The sequence below is a fragment of the Belonocnema kinseyi genome, chromosome 10 (assembly GCF_010883055.1).
Source record: "Belonocnema kinseyi isolate 2016_QV_RU_SX_M_011 chromosome 10, B_treatae_v1, whole genome shotgun sequence".
Lineage (NCBI taxonomy): Eukaryota > Metazoa > Arthropoda > Insecta > Hymenoptera > Cynipidae > Belonocnema > Belonocnema kinseyi.
In genome coordinates, this window is record NC_046666.1 from 70,231,736 (window position 1) to 70,252,094 (window position 20,359).

Genomic DNA, 20,359 nt, shown 5'->3' on the forward strand with positions numbered 1-20,359 from the left:
TATACAGCATTTAGAAGTTAAACAACGGTAAGGCTGCTCAGTAGACCGTATGTGTAAAGTTTAAATTATAAGGAAAACATTGTAAATGAGCAAATTCAATTTCAGGAAAACCGACAAAAGTTGCAATAAAACGTCGAATAACCAAAATTTTTTTTAAAAATGCGCATTTTTTTAAAACGGGATAATGAAATTTCGTCTGTTTTAATAATAATGCATGTTACGAATCATAAGAATTTACATTTATGGGAATAATATAAAATTTCAGGGATAAACGCGAGTGGGAAGCACGAGATACGTGATGAGAATGTGTTCGTTAAAGCCGAAGGAGCCTTAGCAAAAGAGAATTCACAATCATAAAATTACTGTTTTCGATAGTTTCATCTTTAGTTTTAAAGAGTCTCTGCAGAAAGATCGAGCGCGAAGTGAGAGAACCAACAGTCGCGCGCCCTAGACGCGCTCAATCTCTTTAAAAAATTTGAAAAGAATTATTTTAAATCTTACCAGAAATCTTGAGAACATTTTTTTATTCTCTTAAAAAACCTTACAAAATTTCTAATAAGCTTCTAAACTTTTTGTGTAATCTTTTTCAACTTTCCTTAAAATTGATTTGGTTAAATAAGAAGATTTGGTGAAGGGCGTGGCTACATGTATCGAGATTTTGGTGCCATTAGCCAAAATTTGTTAATATGAATAGGGGGAGCTGGAAATGGGGCTACTTGTACCAAAATTTCGGTACAAATTGCCGAACTTTTTCGCAAAGTTTAGGAACTCCTTGTTTTGGATATGCCGTTTCTTCTCCAGGGTTTTATATATTTGTATTCTATTCTCCTTTAAATTAGTCATTGAGAAAAATGAAATCAGAATTAGTATAGAAAATAGGTTTATAAAAGAAAAGGATAGAATAGACATAAATTAAAAAAGGCTCATTCAGAAGAAAAAGCAATCTGGGAAAAAAGTAGAAAATAAAAAATAGAGAAGAGTCTAATTCTTAGAACGAATGAGAAAATAAATATGGATAGAATACGATATTTCAAACAACTCTGTGCTAAAAATTATTTCAATGCTATTACTTACATTAGCGAGTTTCATTTCGAATTCGAGTGTGTCCTTCAAATCTTTTTCGGCGATAGCTCTATTAGCACCGTAAAGAACAGCAACGTCAACCGAATATTTGTAATAGGCCTTCACGAACAGATTATTAAAGCCTTGTATTAAATATTGACGTGCCAGGCCGAGGGATGTTTCGTCAACCTAAACAAATATTTCTTAACACAAAACATTTAATTATGGTGTAATATTTGTATTTATTTCTATTATATAGGAGGTGTGTTCAAAAAATAAGGTGACTTTATGGTTTTCTAAAAAAATATTCATTTATTCCTCAATATTTTTGTTGTCCCCTTCAAAGTAATCCCCCTCAGATATAATATACTTGTGCCAACGCTTTTTCCAATCATCGAAGCACTTCTGATAATCATTTTGTGGTATAGCCTTGAGTTCTTTCAGCGATGCAGTTTTTATCTCCTCAATCGTTGAAAATCGATGTCCTTTCATGGGTCTCTTCAGTTTTGGGAAAAGAAAAGTCACTGGGGGCCAAATCCGGTGAATATGGAGGCTGAGGCATAACTGTAGTGCTGTTTTTGGACGGATGTTTTGATCAAAATTAAGCAGTTTTGGAACAACTTCTCTGATGGTAATTCGGCGATTTTTCAACACCATTTCTTCCACTGCTTGAACGTTTTCATCTGTTGTTGACGTGCTGGGACGTCCAGGGAGAGGTTCGTCTTCGACATCCTCTCGGCCTTCTTGGAACAGCTTGTACCACTTATACACATTTTCTCACTCAGAGTAGACTCACCGTATGCAACTGTCAACATTTCAAGAGTTTTAGAGCACTGGATTCTATTTTTCACACAAAATTTAATGCAAACTCTTGACTCCATTTTTTTCGAAAGAAGAAAATCGCCGAGCACACCAAACCCTTCTAACCTTTTACGCCTCTGCCAGAAAAACAAAACGAGCTATGTAGTCAAAACTGTGAACATATGATCGTGACGAGTGTACCAACACAACAAAACAAAAAATTTAGAACTTGAATGTACGTAACCCGCGAAAATTGAAGTCACCTTACTTTTTGAACACACCTCGTATACATCAAACTCTCGCGTTTAGCCACCCCGTTCTCACCCTTCCTAGAACTGCTGACTCCCTCATTTTCTCAAGGGAGCAGAGTGAGAGCGGTCAGTCCAAGACTATTTAAAGGCAACCCCCGACACTTGACTGAAAGCGAGAGTTTGGTATATATATATTTAATATTTTGTTTGCAAAATAAATAACGTACATAAATCGCTAGCTTCGTATTGTCCTTTAAATTACCTCCAATACCGACAGTGAAAAAGTAATCTGTTGAATATCCAAATTTTCTGAATTTATAGGCCGTTTGTATCCAGTCAAATGAAGCCTCTTTCCACGATTTTCCTTCCACGACAGGCCAACCACCTACTGCTTTCAATTCATATAATACTGTACGCAGCCCTTGTTTCTCAATTCCAGCTATGTGAAAGAAAAGAATGATACAGCCAGAAAAAATGATTTTTTTCAAAGAACCAAAATATATAGTTTACTTTTATTGGTTCTTGCCCCGGAAATTTTATAGGGATTTTTTAATTTGCATACAAACCTACAGGAATCTATGAAATCGTGCCTTTCTGATCGCAGTGTATTACATTATTTTAATTAATATTGTTATTATGAAAAAAAAGAGAAAGCTGATTTTTTTAGACTTCAGATCTTTACAGTCCAAAATGTCGAAGTCATTTTGTGAGAGTTGAATTTTTTTAATAGTAATACAATCAATTTATTTAATAAGAGCATCATGCGTTAAAGTGGCGTCTAATAACAACCAGCACCTCAGTAAAAACACATAGAAAAATTTTTAGAGGTACCGGCTCAGGGATCGAACTTTGGATTTCCCACGTCGAATCCGAGCGCCTAACCACCGAACCACGAAGCTGAATGTATTATATATTATTATTATTATTATTATTATTATTATTATTATTATTATTATTACAGAATGCCTTACCTGTATTCATGCATGCCTTATAATAGTTCTTTGCCAGTCTGAATGCTTTTAGTTCTTTCGGGTTAATTTCTTCTTCGACAATGCTTCTTAATTCCTGTTCAAGTTTCTTGCTTGCGAGGCTGAATTTGTCAACATATGTTGCACCTTCAGGGACTACTGTAGTCTTTAGAAAGCTTCCACAAGCGAATTTGTAAAAGTCATCGCAAGGTGATACCTTAGGGTCCATGTCTTTCAGAATTAGGGAAGCTTTAAAATAAAATAATCTTTAGTTCTAGATCCCGATTTCAATTTACCTCCAAATGTAATGATTTGTACTCAATAATGTCTCTTTTTCTAAATTATCTGTGGAAGAGAAAAAAATTCAGATTAAGCATAATTGAACGAACCTGCTTCTTTGCATGCTGAAGTTGTACAAATTTTTATAGAAGTTGGTTGTAAATTTGTTTCTAGAACTGTTGAAATGTAAATATAAATAAAAATAATACCTTTATTCATAAATGAGCCTTTTTATAAAAACTTACGTGCCGAAACTTTCGGAGTACTAAAAGGTGATTGTATGGCGAAAAAAATTTGAGAGTTAAGGAAAATGCAGAAAAGAAGAAGCGAAATTAAAATTCGCATTTTTATTATATTGTCTCTATAGTATCGTTCAATGCAAAAAGTTAGTTTGAAATTCTTAAAATCATAGTTCATTATTTTTCTTCACTTTATATACCAAATTATTCAGTAAACACAGAACATTCATAAAGAATGTAAGTATAATTTAGACCATATATTAGTACTAATTAATTGTAAAAACCGTTTGTTCTTGAAATTGTAACTTATCTGTGGCATTGTGAAATAATACAGCGTTTCTCAAACACCGCACGTGTTACTAATGCATTTGTCAACAATGATAATTGCCTTTTATTCTCTTTGTTTTCAATGATTTTTTAATATCACTAAAACTGGGTATGTTATTGTATTTAAATTCAATTTTAGGCATAAGAAAGCATAAAAATACATATAAATCATTATAAATACAAAATAAAATCTTCGAAATCAGTTATTTTTAAAATTCACTGCTGAAAAACGGCGGTTAAATTCGAACAAAAACATGAATTTATTTCCTTTTGTTAAGTATATGATGCCAGCGTAATTCAAGGCTGAGCATGCATACATCAGTAAGTATATTTTTAAAAGGTCAAATACCACAGTTTTAATATCTCCAGATAGCACTGGCATTTATTTGGTAACTGATTATGAAAACATACTCAAAGATGAATAATGTTTCTTAAGGCTGTGGCTACGTGTACCAGAATTGCGTACAAATAGACACTTTTTAAAGGCCGAGTCTAAACGTCCTGGACAGCCCGTACGTTTATGTACGTTTACAACAGAGTCTATTCTAAACGTACGGGACTTTTTAAAATGTAAATTTACGACGAGTATCTAGGAAAATAAAATCATTATACGATTATAGTTAATTAATTTGTTCTAAATTTTTAAATATAAATAAACCTATTTAAACCCCTATTTAGGGGTTAAGGCGACCGCAAAAATAGGAAATACTACGTATTATAAGAACATTTTTTACATCAACCCGTTATCAATCAATAAAATACCTGATTTTACATCTTTAAGGTTTATTTTATAGACATATTTTTAAAAAATTTTCCTCAGGTCTCTTGGGGCTTCCAAAAAAAGGCTAACGTTGGCGTCACTTTTTTTACTCAGTTTTATTAAATTAAAGATTTATTGAACGAAAATAGAGTTTCATATAACTGGAAAAACATACAACTTTTTTGTCTCGCATAATTTTTAAATTAAAATACAAATTTAACATTAAAAAACAATTGTTGTATACCATAGTATCTATTATCTATAATAATAGAATTAATTCAAGAGTAACATTGTTAATTAAATAATAATATTGTTAAAATTAAATGTTGTCAAATTCTTCAAAATTGTAAATGATAATTTCTAATTAAAATGATTATTGATTAAAATCACCGATTTTTGGTGAAGAATGTTAACTTAACCTTAGAGTGTTCAAACATTTATTGTAAATATTTTTTAAATTCATACCGATTTCTAGTAAAAAAATGCGAGCATAACTTATAATTGCAAGCAAATATAAAATCAATTTCGAAATCCAATGATTTTGTATTAAAAATATCGATATTTATTTACTAGATTGGGAATCCCATTTAAGTCCTTCCTAGAATTTCAGATTCGGCGGTTTCGTGATGAAAGGAGCCGCGGGCAGAATAATTCATGCAGCTGTGCCTGTTTACGTTCGGAGGGAACGAATGTTGTATTCGAGTCAAGTGAAGGCCATTTAGGACCATGCCTGAAACTGCACTTAAATAGGATCTCCAGTATATTATTTGAAAGGACCAATTTTTTATATCCCTGTCAAAAGTTCATGTATTAAAAAATCCACCGTGCTTTTAAATTATGAGTATATACCTTTTAAATGCAAGTGGCCTTGTCAAAAAAATTTTTAATTGACTTTTTATATTTAAAAAACTATAATTTTTTCTCTCCATTTTCTTTCTCCCAAAAAAATGTGTATAATTTTTTAAGAAACTTGCAGATTTAAAAAAAATCAAAATGAAATATACGCATATTTGTATTTTCTTTACAATTAGCCAAGCTGACATTTTTTTATTGGGCCGTTTTAAAGTTGTGTGATTTTTTTTTTAAAAACTCACTTTTTTCAACGCAAAATTGTTCAAAAATTTTCAATCTTGTTCAAATCAATTCTTTTTAATTGCCAGTTGTTGATGTCAAACATCAGGTCTCCTAATTTTCCAAACAAATGTAAATTTTCTTTACAAAATTTAAAAAAAAATTCATTTTAGTCGAAAATCATTGAATAAATCTAATGATTTCTGCGTTAAAAAATAAAACTTTCTGGTCAAACAGGCCAGTAAAAAATCAATTTGTTGAAAATTTGTAATAAATATCATTTGAAATCTAATAATTTTTTAATAAAAATACAAACCGACCTAATTGGTATTTTAAACGTTTACATAGTCGCAAATTGCAGAACAATTTCAAATGTTTTAATTTTAATGATTTTTGTTTAAAAATTCCAATTTCACGGTCAAGAGACGTGGCCATAGGCGTCATTTACTGCGGTTCTACTGCGACCCGGTGTCTTTTTTAGATGGCAGTTGCTCCCAGTGAAACCCTGTGGTGGTTGTGCAATCTACGGTGAATGACTTTCAATCCCTTTCACAGAGATGCTCGCCCCGGAGAGTTACTTGCTGAATAGTAATATGTTTATGAATACATGTTATGAATATGTAATAATAATATTATTTAATAATTAATTTAATGAGTAATTATTAATAAAGTCATGTATAAAAGTAAGAATTGAATAAATAAAATAAATTAATAAAGAAATAATTAAAAAATATAAATCAATACATTACTAAAATAATTATTATGATAAATTACATAAATTCACACTGCGGTCCCGCTTTACTGGAACCTGATATACCGGATAAGCTATTACAAGGATGTGACAGAGGCGCTTGCAAGGTCAGCGGAGTTGCGAAGGTTACAGTTCGACACTATAAGAATCAACAAGCAAGGAGAAAAGAACAACGGTTTGTCGTGTCCCGAATTACCGTGAAGGCCATTGAGGGTGCCACTGAATCGTCCCATACAGCGGGACCCCAGTGTATAACGTAAGATTACTGTAAGGTCATTTTGAATCAGTTGACCCGACCCTAGAGCATTATGCAGTCGTACTACGAAACATTATTAAAAAACAACACTATCCATATAGATACCAACACCAGTTAAAAAACTTTTTCCACATTGTTTTTCGCCCAATTGTCAAACCACATTTTACTTCTTTTCTCTTTATTTTGAACTATTTTAGCTGCTTGTGTCTTACCAATATGATATTTTTCAGCTAGTTTCATAACTCTACATTTTTCACTCTTATAATATTCTATCATTTCGACTTTTTTCTTCAATGTTAACACATTTCGAGACATTGCAAAAGAATACTAAACTTGCATGAGAGACAAATGCTAATGTGCATTAGGCAAATCATAGTAAGGAAATGAATTCGTTGACAGGTCTAGTGACGAAACAGTTAAGTTTGTCACATTCCCTATACCTGCCATCAATCTAAGAAGTCAAGTTGCATTTAACCTGTCCATCTCGTTGAGGTAAATTCATATCTTGAGGTTCAGCAAAAGTGTCCGTGTCCACTAGGGAGAGGTATCCCACATGGGATTTCCTATACCTTGGGTCGGGGATTCGTGTGAGGTGTCTATAAACAGAGGAGTCCTCAAGTAAAGGTTGCACTGGATATATGTATATATATTCCGCATATACAGGAACTTCATATTCTCGACCATTGTTTCTGTTGTGCACTCGAGGCCTGACATAGTTCTCCCTGAATTTAAGAAATAAACTATGTTCATTATCGACTTTTCGGCAACAGCTAACACACACATCACAGCCAAGCAGAATGAAAAGAAAGAGATGTATGCAGACCTTATAACGGAGTTGCGGCGCTTTTATCCGAAATATCATATTCTGTTAAGCTAATCGTTCTTATCATCGGCGCTCTTGGAGGTGCAACATATACTTTCACTGGTTAATAGACTGAAAAGCATTCCTGCGTGAACAACAATGGTAACACCAAACATAGTTGTAGTAAGTGCGGTTCAAAATAATCGAACACGCAGGGTCGGCCAACAATTACGACAAAAATTACGACTACCCTAGAGTTGGAGGAGCTAATCAAGGCAGAGTCAATGCGATGGACCGGCGGAACGTCAATCCTTTTAAATGGACGGATTGACTCGATGGCGACCTGCTAGAGTGCTACGATCCCAGTATGGCCCCTGAACAAAAAGGTTACATAACACACTGAGACTAAGCGCGAGCATGCATCCAACAGAAGAAGAGCGATGCTTTAGGACCCAGAGAAACATTAAATTTCAGGTTTTTCTAAGGTCCAAAGATCTGGCTGAATTGAATGACGACCTTCGTGGATTTTTTTCCGAACTCTGGACTATCAATTGTAGTGAGTATAATAAAGCGAGAGCTTTTGCGGATGTAAACTGTAAAACTAAAAAAACGGTAGATCATAAGACCAAAAGATATGCGTCAACTCAGCATAGGTTGGGCAACACAGTACGTGTTCCGCATTCACGAATATTTCGCAATTTGTATATGCTTCAAGAAGGAGGGGGGGGGGGGTCTAACCCGGATGATTTCTCACACGGCTACTACATTGGTTGAACCATTTTTATAATATTATAAATGTACACCAACGTCTAGATTGTTGACTTTAAAGACATCTAATTAGAAGATCTCATATAACTTTTCTAAACACGTACATTTAACCAATTGTATTGGGGCAATCTACGAAAAATATGACGAAAAATGGATATTTTTTCTAGCAGATGCTGTACAAATAAACAAACGAATATTTTGCACAAATTATTTGTTTTAATTGTGTTTTCTATCATTTTCATTTTGTTTGCGTTTTTTAAAGTTTTGTTGCAAACAATTTGTATGAAACCCATATTATAATTTAGTAAAATTCTCCTAAGATGATCCTTGACAGTAGGAACACAAGCCCTAAAGTTTTCCTAAGGACGACTTTAGGATTTCCTAGTGCCTGCAGGGTTGCTAATATTAGAAAAAATTTAAGAAAATATGCATTGTTAGGGCATTTGTCTACGGAAATCTCATTAAGAAAATCTCATTAAAACAATAAATCAATAAGATACTAAAACTAAGAGTATTGATATTAAACGCAACGAGTTTTTTCATAAAATCATCATCATGTTCCCAATTAAAAAGACTGACATCGAAATAATCGAATTTTTTAATCAATAAATAAATAATATTAATAAGAATTATCTTAGCAGCACCTTTCTCCTTTATGATATTGTTTCCATAACACTTGTTTGCAATATACATTAAAAAATCGTCAAGCCATTGAAAATTATAGGAAATATACTCTCAACAAATAATTTGGTTTGTAAAATTTATGTTTTTTTATTATATGATGAAAAAATATTTGAAATTTTACTTTATGAAACGACGGCAATTGCAAGCATTCCTCTTATAATCATTAGCACTTTCAAAGTTTATCTCACTCATTTAAATAGCTTTAATCAGACAACGTATACAATTAAATTAAATCTGGCGACGACTTAATGATGAACTCAATTTAAAATTTGGTATTTTATCACTCTGTAGTGGAATATAAAAGTAAATACTGACTCCGGGTCCGGAGATTACAATCTCCTATGATAAAACTGATTTATTTGTATATTCGACTTGTATAAAACGTAACACCTTCCTAAGGACAGTGCATATTTCTGAAAAAGGATTGCTCTATCGATCTCTCTAGTAGATCAGTGGTAAAAGTACCCGAACGGCAATCAGTAGACTGTGGTTCGAGTCCCATCGGAGCCAAGAAAAAGACCTTTTTTTTTAGAAAGAATTTTAATGAAAAATGTTTGTAATTCATAGCTCCATCTAGTCTGAAAAGACGTTAAGAATTTATGTTATTTGATGAGTTAACTTAGATTTGTAGTGTTTATATCCATATTCACGTTTGGTGAATAATATCTCCATTAATCGGTTATTACCACTGGGGGCGCACAAGTATTATGAAATAAGTATGACGACAAATCGTATAACCCCTCCCCCCCTATTTATTGTAACGGTTACTGAAATAAAAAGTACGATATATAAAGCGAAAAACTTCTTCCGGAAAGTAGACTGGACCACAAAACATGATTGAACGTACCAAACAAAATAGTCAAGAAGTGACAGCAACGACTTATGCTTTAGCGTTAAATCGATATACTATAGTTGTCCAACTGGAAACATAAATTGATCACCTTTCCCCCTAATACCCTTCTTTGCCTAACCCCTCGCCATCAGAATGTATACGAAACTTATGTTAGCAAACTAAGTTAGATTTACCACCGACCGTTGCAAACCCTGTCAACGAATTAATTCCTACTGTTTCTCGCGGTTTTAGGGATAGTTTCCACTAAGTTTGAACTTTCCCATCGGCTCCGAAAATCAGGTCGCACTTGTGCGTACTAATTAATTGTTGGGCGTTTTAGTTCTGTTTCCTTAACAAATAGAGTAAAATAGAAAGACATTATTTACAAACAGATTGTTATGGTAATGTCAAGAATTCCTGAAAATAAAACCGAGAATCTGACGATCAAGTTTGGATAACCACCATGAAATGTTCCCATTGCAATCTGAAAAAAAGTTTTTCCCTTTATTTCCCTAAAAAAGAAAAGAATTTGTTTTCCCTTTGGTAGAAAATAAAAAAGACCCTAGCAGAAATTGCTTCTAGTTTTCTACAAATTTCTAGTCAGTTTTTCCCGACGTTTGGTTAGCACCCAACTATGAATCTTGTTAGGTACTACTGAGGAATGTAACACTGCTTCCATTTCGTTTCTTCGCATAGTCAGAAATCCTGCAAAAATTAACAGTGATCAATAAAAATTCATACATTTTTGAAAATTTGATTTTTTTTTTATTCATTAGTTTGATAATAATTTTATAAATTGAGCGTGCAGATTGCACAACGAACTTAGCGCTCGGACTCAGGCGGCCTAGTAGGCAAGAGAGGGGATAACGCGTTCCTACGGTCCAGGCTGATTGGACATGACGGCAGTTTAAAAATTATTTGTCCAATTAACTCGGCCCATAGCCACGCGTTATCCCCTTTCCTGCCTACTGGGCATCCTGAGTCCGAGCTGTTGGATTACCTGTTGGATTACGAGACAAATTTTCAATACGTACACTTAATTGTGATGTACTTTTTGAAGACCTGCAAACGTGAATCCTCGACTGAAACAGAAGAATTTTTAAACAAACAGATGCATGTTTAACCAAAAAAGATCCCATTTTTACCAAACGCGACGAATTTTCAAATCAAAAATTTAATTTTCTACCAAAAATGGAATAGTTTGATTTTCTTTATAAAATTAAGTTTAATACGAAAAATAAAGTTTCTATAAAAAAATAAAATTCTTTGACCAAATCATGCCATTTTCAAGACAAAAAGTCGAATTTTTCACCCAAAGGTAAGAAATTTCAACGAAAAAGTTAATTTGTAACCAAATAGTTGAATTTTTAAGCAAATAGATGAATTGGATTAAATACTAATAATAACATAGAACCAGAAACCTCCCTAATCCAGCAACTCAAGAGAGACTAGGTTTACCTAATGTTTTTGAGCTCTTTGAATCCGAATTCAGTGTCCGTTTGACGCCATAAGGTCAGGATCAAGGTCAGTTCAAGGTCAAACCTAGAAAATGTATCGCTAACCAACTAAATCAGGGTATCTGCAGGTTTAAAAGGATGCTGAATTCGAATGCGGGGGTAGTTTAACCCTATAAGGTCACAATAAAGGCCAGGTCAAGGTCAATAAAAGATGATCCTACGTTAACAGACTAGACCAGGTAAACATGGGTTTTTGGGGTCGCTAAATTTGAATTAGGTGTCCGTTTAATTGAGTTAGGTCACAATCAAAGTCAATTCAAGGTCAAATCTACGATATCCCGAATCCGTAAACTCTAAAAGTACAGCCTCAAACATAAAATACTTAACACCACAAACGTCGAGCCTAGAACCCCACAAACCCTAAGCCTACACACCCTGAGGCTACAAATCCCGATTTCACAAATCCCAAGCGTAGAAACACCATGCTCACACACCGCAAGCTCACAAATTTCAAGTCTACAAACCCCAATCTTATAAATCACAAACCCTCAGTCTACATTTCCCAAGCCCACACAAATCCCAAGCCTAGAAGCACCATGCTCATACACCCCAAGTCGACAAATTTCAAGCCTACACACCCCAAACTTACAAACTTCAACACCACACACCCTCCACCTACAGACCCTGAGCCTGCAAGCCTGAAGCCCACACATTAATAATTTTAAAAAATACAAACTTTAGATTTAGGGTTTAAAGGTTTTGGAAGTTGTGGTATTGTAGATTTGTGAGTCTGTGGGTTTTTGGATCTGCAAGCCTGTAGACTAGTGGGTTAGTGCTGGTTGTAAGTTTCTGAGTTTGACATTTATAGGCTTGAGGTATCTTGGCTCGTAATTTGTAGACTTGAGGTTTGTGGGCTTAAGGTGTGTGGGCTTCAGGTTTGTAGGCTTAAGGTTTGTAGGCTTAGGGTTTTTGGTTAGGGGGTTGTAGGCTTGCGGCTTGTGGTATTAAGTACTTTGTGTTTTAGGCTTAGAGTTTGTGGGTTTAGGATATCGTGGGATTGACCTAGAATAGACATTGCTTGTAACCTAATTAAATTAAACGGACACCGAATTAAAATTGAACGACCCTAAAAACCTATATGTACTTAGTCTAGTCCGTTAGCGACGGATTCTGTTGTTAGCCCTTAAACTGACCTTCATTATGACCTTATGGGGTAAAAACAGTATTCTGATTTAGCGACCATTTAAACCTAGACGCAACCTGAATTAGTTGGTATGGGATGAACTTTTTAGGTTTGATTTTGAACTGACCTTGACCCTGACCTCAGGGCATCAAACAGACAAGGGATTCGGATTCAAAGACCTAGTCCCTCTTATGTTGCAGGGTTATGGGGGTTTGTGGTCTGGTGTTATTTAAATGCATTTAATTTGAATTTTGTTTTGTATTTATTTTTTAAAGAAAAAATTAATTTTAAGGACTTATAGTTCAATTTTCAACTAAAGAGTTGAATTCTCTACCTAAAAAGAGAATATATTTCAATCAAAATCTTCAACTAAAATAGACTATTTTGAATCAAAAACTTCCATTTATAATTATTAAAATTGATTTTCTTCCAGAACAAATACATTTTCGACAAATTAAATAAATTTCAAACAAATAATTAAATTTTGAAGTAAAAACGATCAATTTCACACTAAAATAAAACATAAAATCATAAAATAAAAACTACGCGTTCTATAAAAACTAATTTCTGAAAAATTTTTCGACCTCTATTGATGAACAATTTTTGTCTACAAACTTTTTTCGAATCTTGTGTTTGAAAAAATGTTTAGGGTAAACAACTTGTGTCTGTTCAGTTTTCGTATCGTTTTTCCACACATTTTATTATTTTTATTTTTAATATTATTTTTGCAATTAAGATGGAAAATATGCAACTTAACAAAAAATGGTTATAACCAAATTTGTTCATTTTTCTGGTTTGAAAAATTTTTCTGTAATATTAAAAAGCAAATTTATGAGGTTCATTTTTTCAACAAACAGGTTTTTAATTTAAATTTACTTAAAATTCGTTTCAAGTTCGTTTCGAATGTACAATGTTCCGCGAACTCATCTACATCTACGCAAAAGTATGTTTAAAAATCGTTTATCTCAATTGCAGAAAACGTGACCAAATTTTCGTGGAAGGTTAGCTAAATATTTCACAAAAATTAATATTTAGACAATATATTTTTAATGAGGCTTATAAGTCCTGGTAACTTTAATATTGAAAGTTCACTACAGCAGACCCCCGCCCTCTAGGTGTGTTACCTAATACTTGAATTCTCCATTATCTATTTTGCTTTGTATAATTTACGTCATTTTCCTAATCTACATATATTTAACATATGCAGTTGATTTTTACCCGTCCAACTATCACCATATCTTTAAAATTAAGTACAATTTAACTCATTACTAGAGAAATTCTACTAATTAAATTGGAGAAAAGTACTGCATGTTTACTGAAAATATTTAGAGCTGTATGAATTAATTTAAAACAATATTTAAAAAGAAAAATGTAAAAAATCAAAACTTTGAATAAAAACACGCGATTGTATATACATTTTTTAACTTTATTAAAAGAAAGGCAATATCCTGAAACTTGTAATTAGCCTACGTCATCTTCACCGAAATAAAGTTATTCCTGAAAAACAGAAAAAATAGAATTATTTGCACACATAATCTGTTTGACCTTACCTTATTTAGGTTAGAAATTCTAACATAAACACTAGAAAATTTTATCAAATATAACAGCACGCCTGTCAAACGTTTAGTCGTTTACTGCGCGTTTACCATTTTAGATCTAAAACAACCTAGAAAAAGAGTTCACTAAGGGATTAGTATCGAATCCGCTAAGAAAATAGTCAATATTTGCACTAATTCACATTAGAAGAATTAAGTTTTAATTTTTCCACTGTACTATCAGTGAAATGCTGAAATGCTACTATTTCATTAGTCGCACATAGAGCTACTAATTCAATTCGCAAAATTATCACTTGCTCAGATTTTTTAATTTCAAAATGATAGTCATTTTGTTCTTCCTACTAGTGGGATTAGTGTGTTTTCACTGTTTTTTGCATCACAATAGAAGAGGGAAGCTTGTCAACAAACTAACTGGACCAAAGCCTCTTCCCATTTTTGGAAACGTTTTGAGCTTTTTAGTACCACGAAGTAAGAATTTTGAGATCAATTTCTACTTTTTTAATCATTACTTTTTATATTTATCGATTTAGAAATATAAATGTACTGCTGGAAAAACATTTTATTTCTCAATAGGTTTCATAACAGTTTTAATTAAAAACGGCTATCAATCGGCTGATTGAAATATTTATTACTGTTTTACGGTAATCAAATAGTTATTTCAATCTAGAATAAAATTAAAAGAATCATTTAGAACAATAAAATTGAAAATGTCAACAGGTGATTCATTCTGAAATCTCACAGATTTTGATAATTTTTTTGCTGTCTCTAATTGCGAGTCAGCAGAATATCAGGTGAAAACAGTGACCTCAAAAATGTAGACGTATTGAGATGAAATTACATTTAAATTTTAATTAATTTAATAAAAATTATATTTATATTCTGTAATTACATCAGGACAATTATGGTATGTACGAAGAAAACTCAACAAGGAATATTACCCAATATACAGAACATGGAATTTTTCGATCCCATTCATTCACATTTGCCAGCCTGATGATGCTGCGGTATGACTTTTTTCTATCAATTAGAATGAATTAACCATATAGCATTATATCTCACATTAAATGCTGTGTTACCTTTCATGATTATTTTCAGTTGAAAAAAGTAATTTTTAACAAATAAAAAAAAAGAATTGCTAACAAAAAATACAAATTTCCACTAAAAGAATTAACTTTTAAAAAAGCATTCTAATTTTGAACCAAGTAGTGGAATTTTTCACCTAAGAAGATGAGTTTTTAACGAAAACCGTAATAGTTGATCTTTGAACAAAAATATTGTAATTTAAAATAAAAAACATTTGGATTTATCTAACAAAAGCAAACTCTCAACAAAATACAGTGAAGCCTCTCAATAGGGCGCATCTCGGCGTTGTAAGGGAAATTTTTCTCGGAAGTACGCTACCCCTTCCAGCGTCCTCCGCACCCAGAGATTTTTGCATGCTCTGCCTCTCCTTAAGGCGCTTTTCGCTGCATACAATTTATGTGGAACAGTACGAGCCATAATAAGTTTTTGTAGGGATTAAGAAGGATTAAAAAGAATTAATTGTGAAGGAAGCTAATAACTTATATTTTTACATCCAATTACCCCCCATACAGCTACCCCAAATATGACCTAAGATTTAAAAAAAAAATACATTTTTACGTATTATTGTTAATTTTCAGCAATTTCTGTCGTCTTTTTTCACAAAAATCATTATTTTTCGATAATTTGAATATTTCTCATGCCTTTCTAAACAGTATTAAATTGTTTAAATAAATTTAACTTATTTAAACAATTATTTATTCCCCAAAATTGTAAATGATAATCGTATTTTTTGAATGAAATGTAATAATTGTTCATTGTTTGGAGCAGGACATTTTTTGCAAACATTACGTCATTATTTGAATAATTAAATATTGTTTATTTTCATCCTTTCCATAAATTGGGACAGAGATGTCCACTTTTTTTATTCTACGCTACATTTGTTGAATAATTATATCATTTTTGTACATTTGCTCTAACGTTTAAAAAATTTCGATATGTTTAAACAATTTTAATTTAATCAAGCATTTTTTTACGATAACTTAAAAAAAAAGATAAAATAGAATACATACAATTATTTTTCTGACTGTATAGTGTATAGAAAGAAGGTATTGACAATTTTTTAATTGTTTAAACAAATATAATTTTTTTTAACAATCAATTTTTCAACAATATTTTTAAATCGTATTTTCTGAATTAAAAATAATGTTGAACTATTTCGAGTAGTAGTAAGTTCTGTTAAAAACTTCATGTTTGTATTTAAACCAGTTTTATCCATAATTCATCTATATTTAATTTGAATTAAATTAAAAAACAATAATGAATTGTATAAACAATGGCGTAAATATATACGGTTACGCTGGCGAGCCGCCCGACGTCGATCAAAATTGTTTAAATCCCCACCACCGATCAAAAATCTGTCGGCACAACCCTCTCCATAAATCTCTTAGCAGAATCAGCTACTCCTCAACACTATTCAATATTATGTTTCATTTATAAAATACGGTTTAAAAATATTTCTGAACAAAAATAATTGTTTAAACAATTTCAATTATTTAAAAATTTTTTTAAATGTGTAATAGATTCTTTATATACATTTTAGAGACAGAAAAATAATTGTATGTGTCCCTTTTTATATTATTTTACAAATTTTTCAATGAAAACTCCTTTAGAAATTAAGATTTGTTTAAACGAATAATAATTTATTAAGAATTAGAAAAAATGCATCAAAATTATGTAATTATTTAACAAAAAGTAGCATAGAAGAACAACTAGAGAAAAAAGTGGACATCTCTGGCTCAATTTGGAGATATTTTGAAAATAAACAATCATTAATTGTTTAAATAATCACATACAATATTTTTAGAAACATTGTATACTCCAAGCAATAACTAACTATTATACTTCATTCAGTATTTAATTTCAGTATTGCTTTTAAAGAAAAATATAATTTGCCTAATTCGAAAACAGAATTGTATAACAGATGTTATTTATTCGTCTTAATTTATATATAATTTTATAATCGCAGAATGTAATTATTTCTCAATATATATACTTGCTACAATGTGCAATATGAATGTTTATAAGTACAATGTTTAAGCAGATTTATATTCATCACGAGTGCTCTATTGAGAGGCAATGTCTCTCTCGTTAACGCGGAGACTAAAAGATGGGGGTAACGTTCGAGCGGAGTTGAAGAGAAGGCACCCTATTGAGAGCTTCGACTGTACTTGAATCGTCAAATAAAGAAGATTATTTTTTAACCCAGCGTTTAAATTTTTAACAAAAAATTTAATTTCTATCAAAATATTATTTTTTAACAAAATACATACATTGTAAACCAAATTATTAAATTCTTTGAATTTACAACAAAAAAGTTAATTTTCAGTAAGCTAATTCAATTTTGAAGCAAATAATAACATTTTTAACTAAAAAATATAATTTTTTAACAGCGTCTGAGGCCTATAGTTATTGAGTAAAAAATCACGAAATAATTCTCTATTAGTTAATAAGAAATAATTATACAAATTAAAAGAAGTAATGTACTTTAAATCAAGGGACAATTGTTTATTCTTAAGCAATTTCAACGGTATTCAACATTAACTGTGTTATTTGAGAAACTGTTTGGTATGTCCTGAAGCTTTTCAACGATTTTTGGAAATTACATTGCCTAAAAAACAAGAATTTTACTAAAAAGTTCTTAAACACTTGTTGCTTATCAAAATATGTTCCTCAGTTTATGAATTAGAAATATCTAACTTGATTACAAATTTCAAAATGTCTGTTTCATTGAACTCTTTCTCAATTATTTTTACATTATTTCAAAAACTGAATGAAAACATTATACATGCAGGTTTTGAATACAATTTAAATATATTGTTAACAATCTAATATGTGTGATTATGAAAATAATAGAAATTCAGATTCTTTATAAGATTTGATTTGATAACAAATAAAAAGATATGGGAAAAATATCGCTATCCTAAATTTTATATGTTTTGCAGAAACTTCTGACATGTGTGAAGAATATAGAAAAAGGCAATGTCTACCAAATACTGCAACCTTGGTTAGATACTGAACTGTTAACCAGCACTGGTGAGCAATTTGGACATTTAAAAATACTTGAACGAATTCTTTTCGGCATAGAAGTATTAATATAATTATAATAACCTCTCGCATTGAAAATTTTCTTTTGTTTAAAACTTATCAAATACGCCTTATTTTTTTTTTAGATATAGTAACACAATTTCTGGTGGTAGAATTTTTGAATTATCTAAAACTTTAAGCTTTCGACTGCAAAAAACGTCAATTTTTATACGGAGTTTTTTTTGAATAAGTTAAATAATTATTTTAGGGAATAAATGGCAGAGGAGAAGAAAATTGATAACATCAGCTTTTAATTTTAATATCATGCTGGAATTCATACCTATTTTTGTAGAACACGGAGAGGATCTTGTTAAAGATCTTAAAGCAGAAGAAGGTGAAACTGAAGATCTTATTCCATTTTTGACAAAATACACACTTAATGTAATTTGTGGTAAGCAAAATCATGTTTTTTATACTTAAAAAGTATTTTGAAATACTTATTTTGAAGTAATAATTATATTAGAATTAATATTAATTTATTATATTCATTCAGAAACTGCGATGGGTAATTCTATGTATAACACAGATTATTGATCAGCTGTTGAAGAAATAACAGATACCATTGTTTATAGGTAAAATTATTTATAATTTTGTTTCAATTTTAGTGTTTAAAATTAAATTTTTGAAAAAAATAATATTAATTTATTTTTTGTGCAGAACTTTCAGACCCTGGCTTTACTCAAACAAAATATTCTCGTTAACTTCTTGTGGAGTCAGACAGTCAAAATTATTGAATATTCTGCACAACTTTACAAACACCGTAAGTTATAAACTCAATAAGATTATAAATTTCTATATTTTATCTATTATATTTCTTAGGTATTTCCTGTATTTCACTTTGGTTTAATCTAAAACCCCTTTTAATTTAATTTAAAAAATCTGATAATTTTTCAGATAATTCAAGATAGGAAGACATATCATGAAAAATTGGATGAGAACAATGTAGATATGAATGTAAAATCGAATGAACTAGTAGATGAAAATGTGAAATTCAGTAATTATAACGATATTCTGTGAAATCTAATGAATTACGGGCATGTGATACTTATCCGATTCCTACCATTCCGTAATTTTTACTTACAAAATTGCGGGAAAATTTCTATATCTTCAATTTCTAGAAAAGAAAAAAAAATTCGAAAAACTTTAAACAAATAATTTTTTTGTTAGTTTATAATTCAAGAAGATACATAAAAAATTAAGAATCTGGTTGGTATTACATGTCACTAATAGATAATGAGAAAAACTGTCCATATGTATGAATGAAATAATTTCTAAGAACTTTTATTTTTTCAATCTTTAATTTTAGAGATCAGGAAAAGAATGGCTATGTTAGATACTCTAATTTTGGCACATGCTGAAGGTGAAATCAATAACGAGGGTATTAGGGAAGAAGTTGATACTTTCGTTTATGAGGTAATAATTGCAAACTTTAATCGTAAGATTTTTATTTCGTACTCATGAATAAGTATTCTTAACCGAAGACATTAGCTGCGAAGTAAATCTCGATTTGAGAAGAGATGTTAAGTCATTTCGAGCGTGGATAGCACTTTTTGTTTTAGGGACATGACACAACTGCAACAGCTATATTCTTCACATTATCACTACTTGTTGGACACAAAGAAATTCAGGTGAGCATAAATTAATTTGATAATGCAGTTAACTCCGGACGTAAATCCTCCCGAGATGCCTCTGAGAATTTTCTCCACGCCACGGGTGTGCGTGAGAAGAGTCGCGGGGGATGTGTGGTGCTCACTCAGGTACGAAAGACAGGAGCGTTGCGGTAAGGCGCTGTACCTTAACGGCCTACCTGGGTAACTGCGCACAGTGGGGTGAAATCGGAAAACGAGCTTCAAAATGACATTTAGAACGCATTTATGCACCGATTTTAGAATTTTTTTTTTTGAAAAATTCAGAAGTAAATTTTTCATAAAATGGTGAGAGTAGATTTTTTATTTTTTTGTTTATTTAATTTTTATTTTAATGCAAACATCGAAAAAAATGTCGATTTTTCTAATTTCATTTTCTATCTTCTAGACAAAATTCTTCTTATACTTCTCGTCCCTTGAATTTTGTGCACAGGGGTATAAGAAATATAAAAAAATTCTTAACTTGCATAGTTAATTGTTATAAACAAATTGTATTAAC

The 20,359-nt window shown here is 31.4% G+C and overlaps 2 protein-coding genes across 2 annotated transcripts in view; one reads left to right on the plus strand and one right to left on the minus strand.

Annotated features, from left to right (window-relative positions):
* Window positions 1–3,706, minus strand: part of LOC117181191 (neprilysin-2-like) — a 23,679-nt gene extending 19,973 nt beyond the window's left edge. The window contains exons 1-5 of the mRNA XM_033373757.1: window positions 3,607–3,706; window positions 3,472–3,537; window positions 3,086–3,331; window positions 2,342–2,553; window positions 1,075–1,251 (exon numbers count right to left, since the gene is read on the minus strand). Coding sequence (XP_033229648.1) covers window positions 1,075–1,251; window positions 2,342–2,553; window positions 3,086–3,331; window positions 3,472–3,537; window positions 3,607–3,706 — 801 coding nt within the window. The remainder of the gene's footprint in view (window positions 1–1,074; window positions 1,252–2,341; window positions 2,554–3,085; window positions 3,332–3,471; window positions 3,538–3,606) is intronic.
* Window positions 3,707–7,984: 4,278 nt separating this feature from the next.
* Window positions 7,985–20,359, plus strand: part of LOC117181192 (cytochrome P450 4C1-like) — a 16,358-nt gene continuing 3,983 nt past the window's right edge. Inside the window, exons 1-7 of the mRNA XM_033373758.1 lie at window positions 7,985–8,233; window positions 18,073–18,163; window positions 18,423–18,595; window positions 18,708–18,719; window positions 18,872–18,974; window positions 19,521–19,627; window positions 19,774–19,842. Of these exons, the coding sequence (XP_033229649.1) occupies window positions 7,985–8,233; window positions 18,073–18,163; window positions 18,423–18,595; window positions 18,708–18,719; window positions 18,872–18,974; window positions 19,521–19,627; window positions 19,774–19,842 (804 nt within the window). The remainder of the gene's footprint in view (window positions 8,234–18,072; window positions 18,164–18,422; window positions 18,596–18,707; window positions 18,720–18,871; window positions 18,975–19,520; window positions 19,628–19,773; window positions 19,843–20,359) is intronic.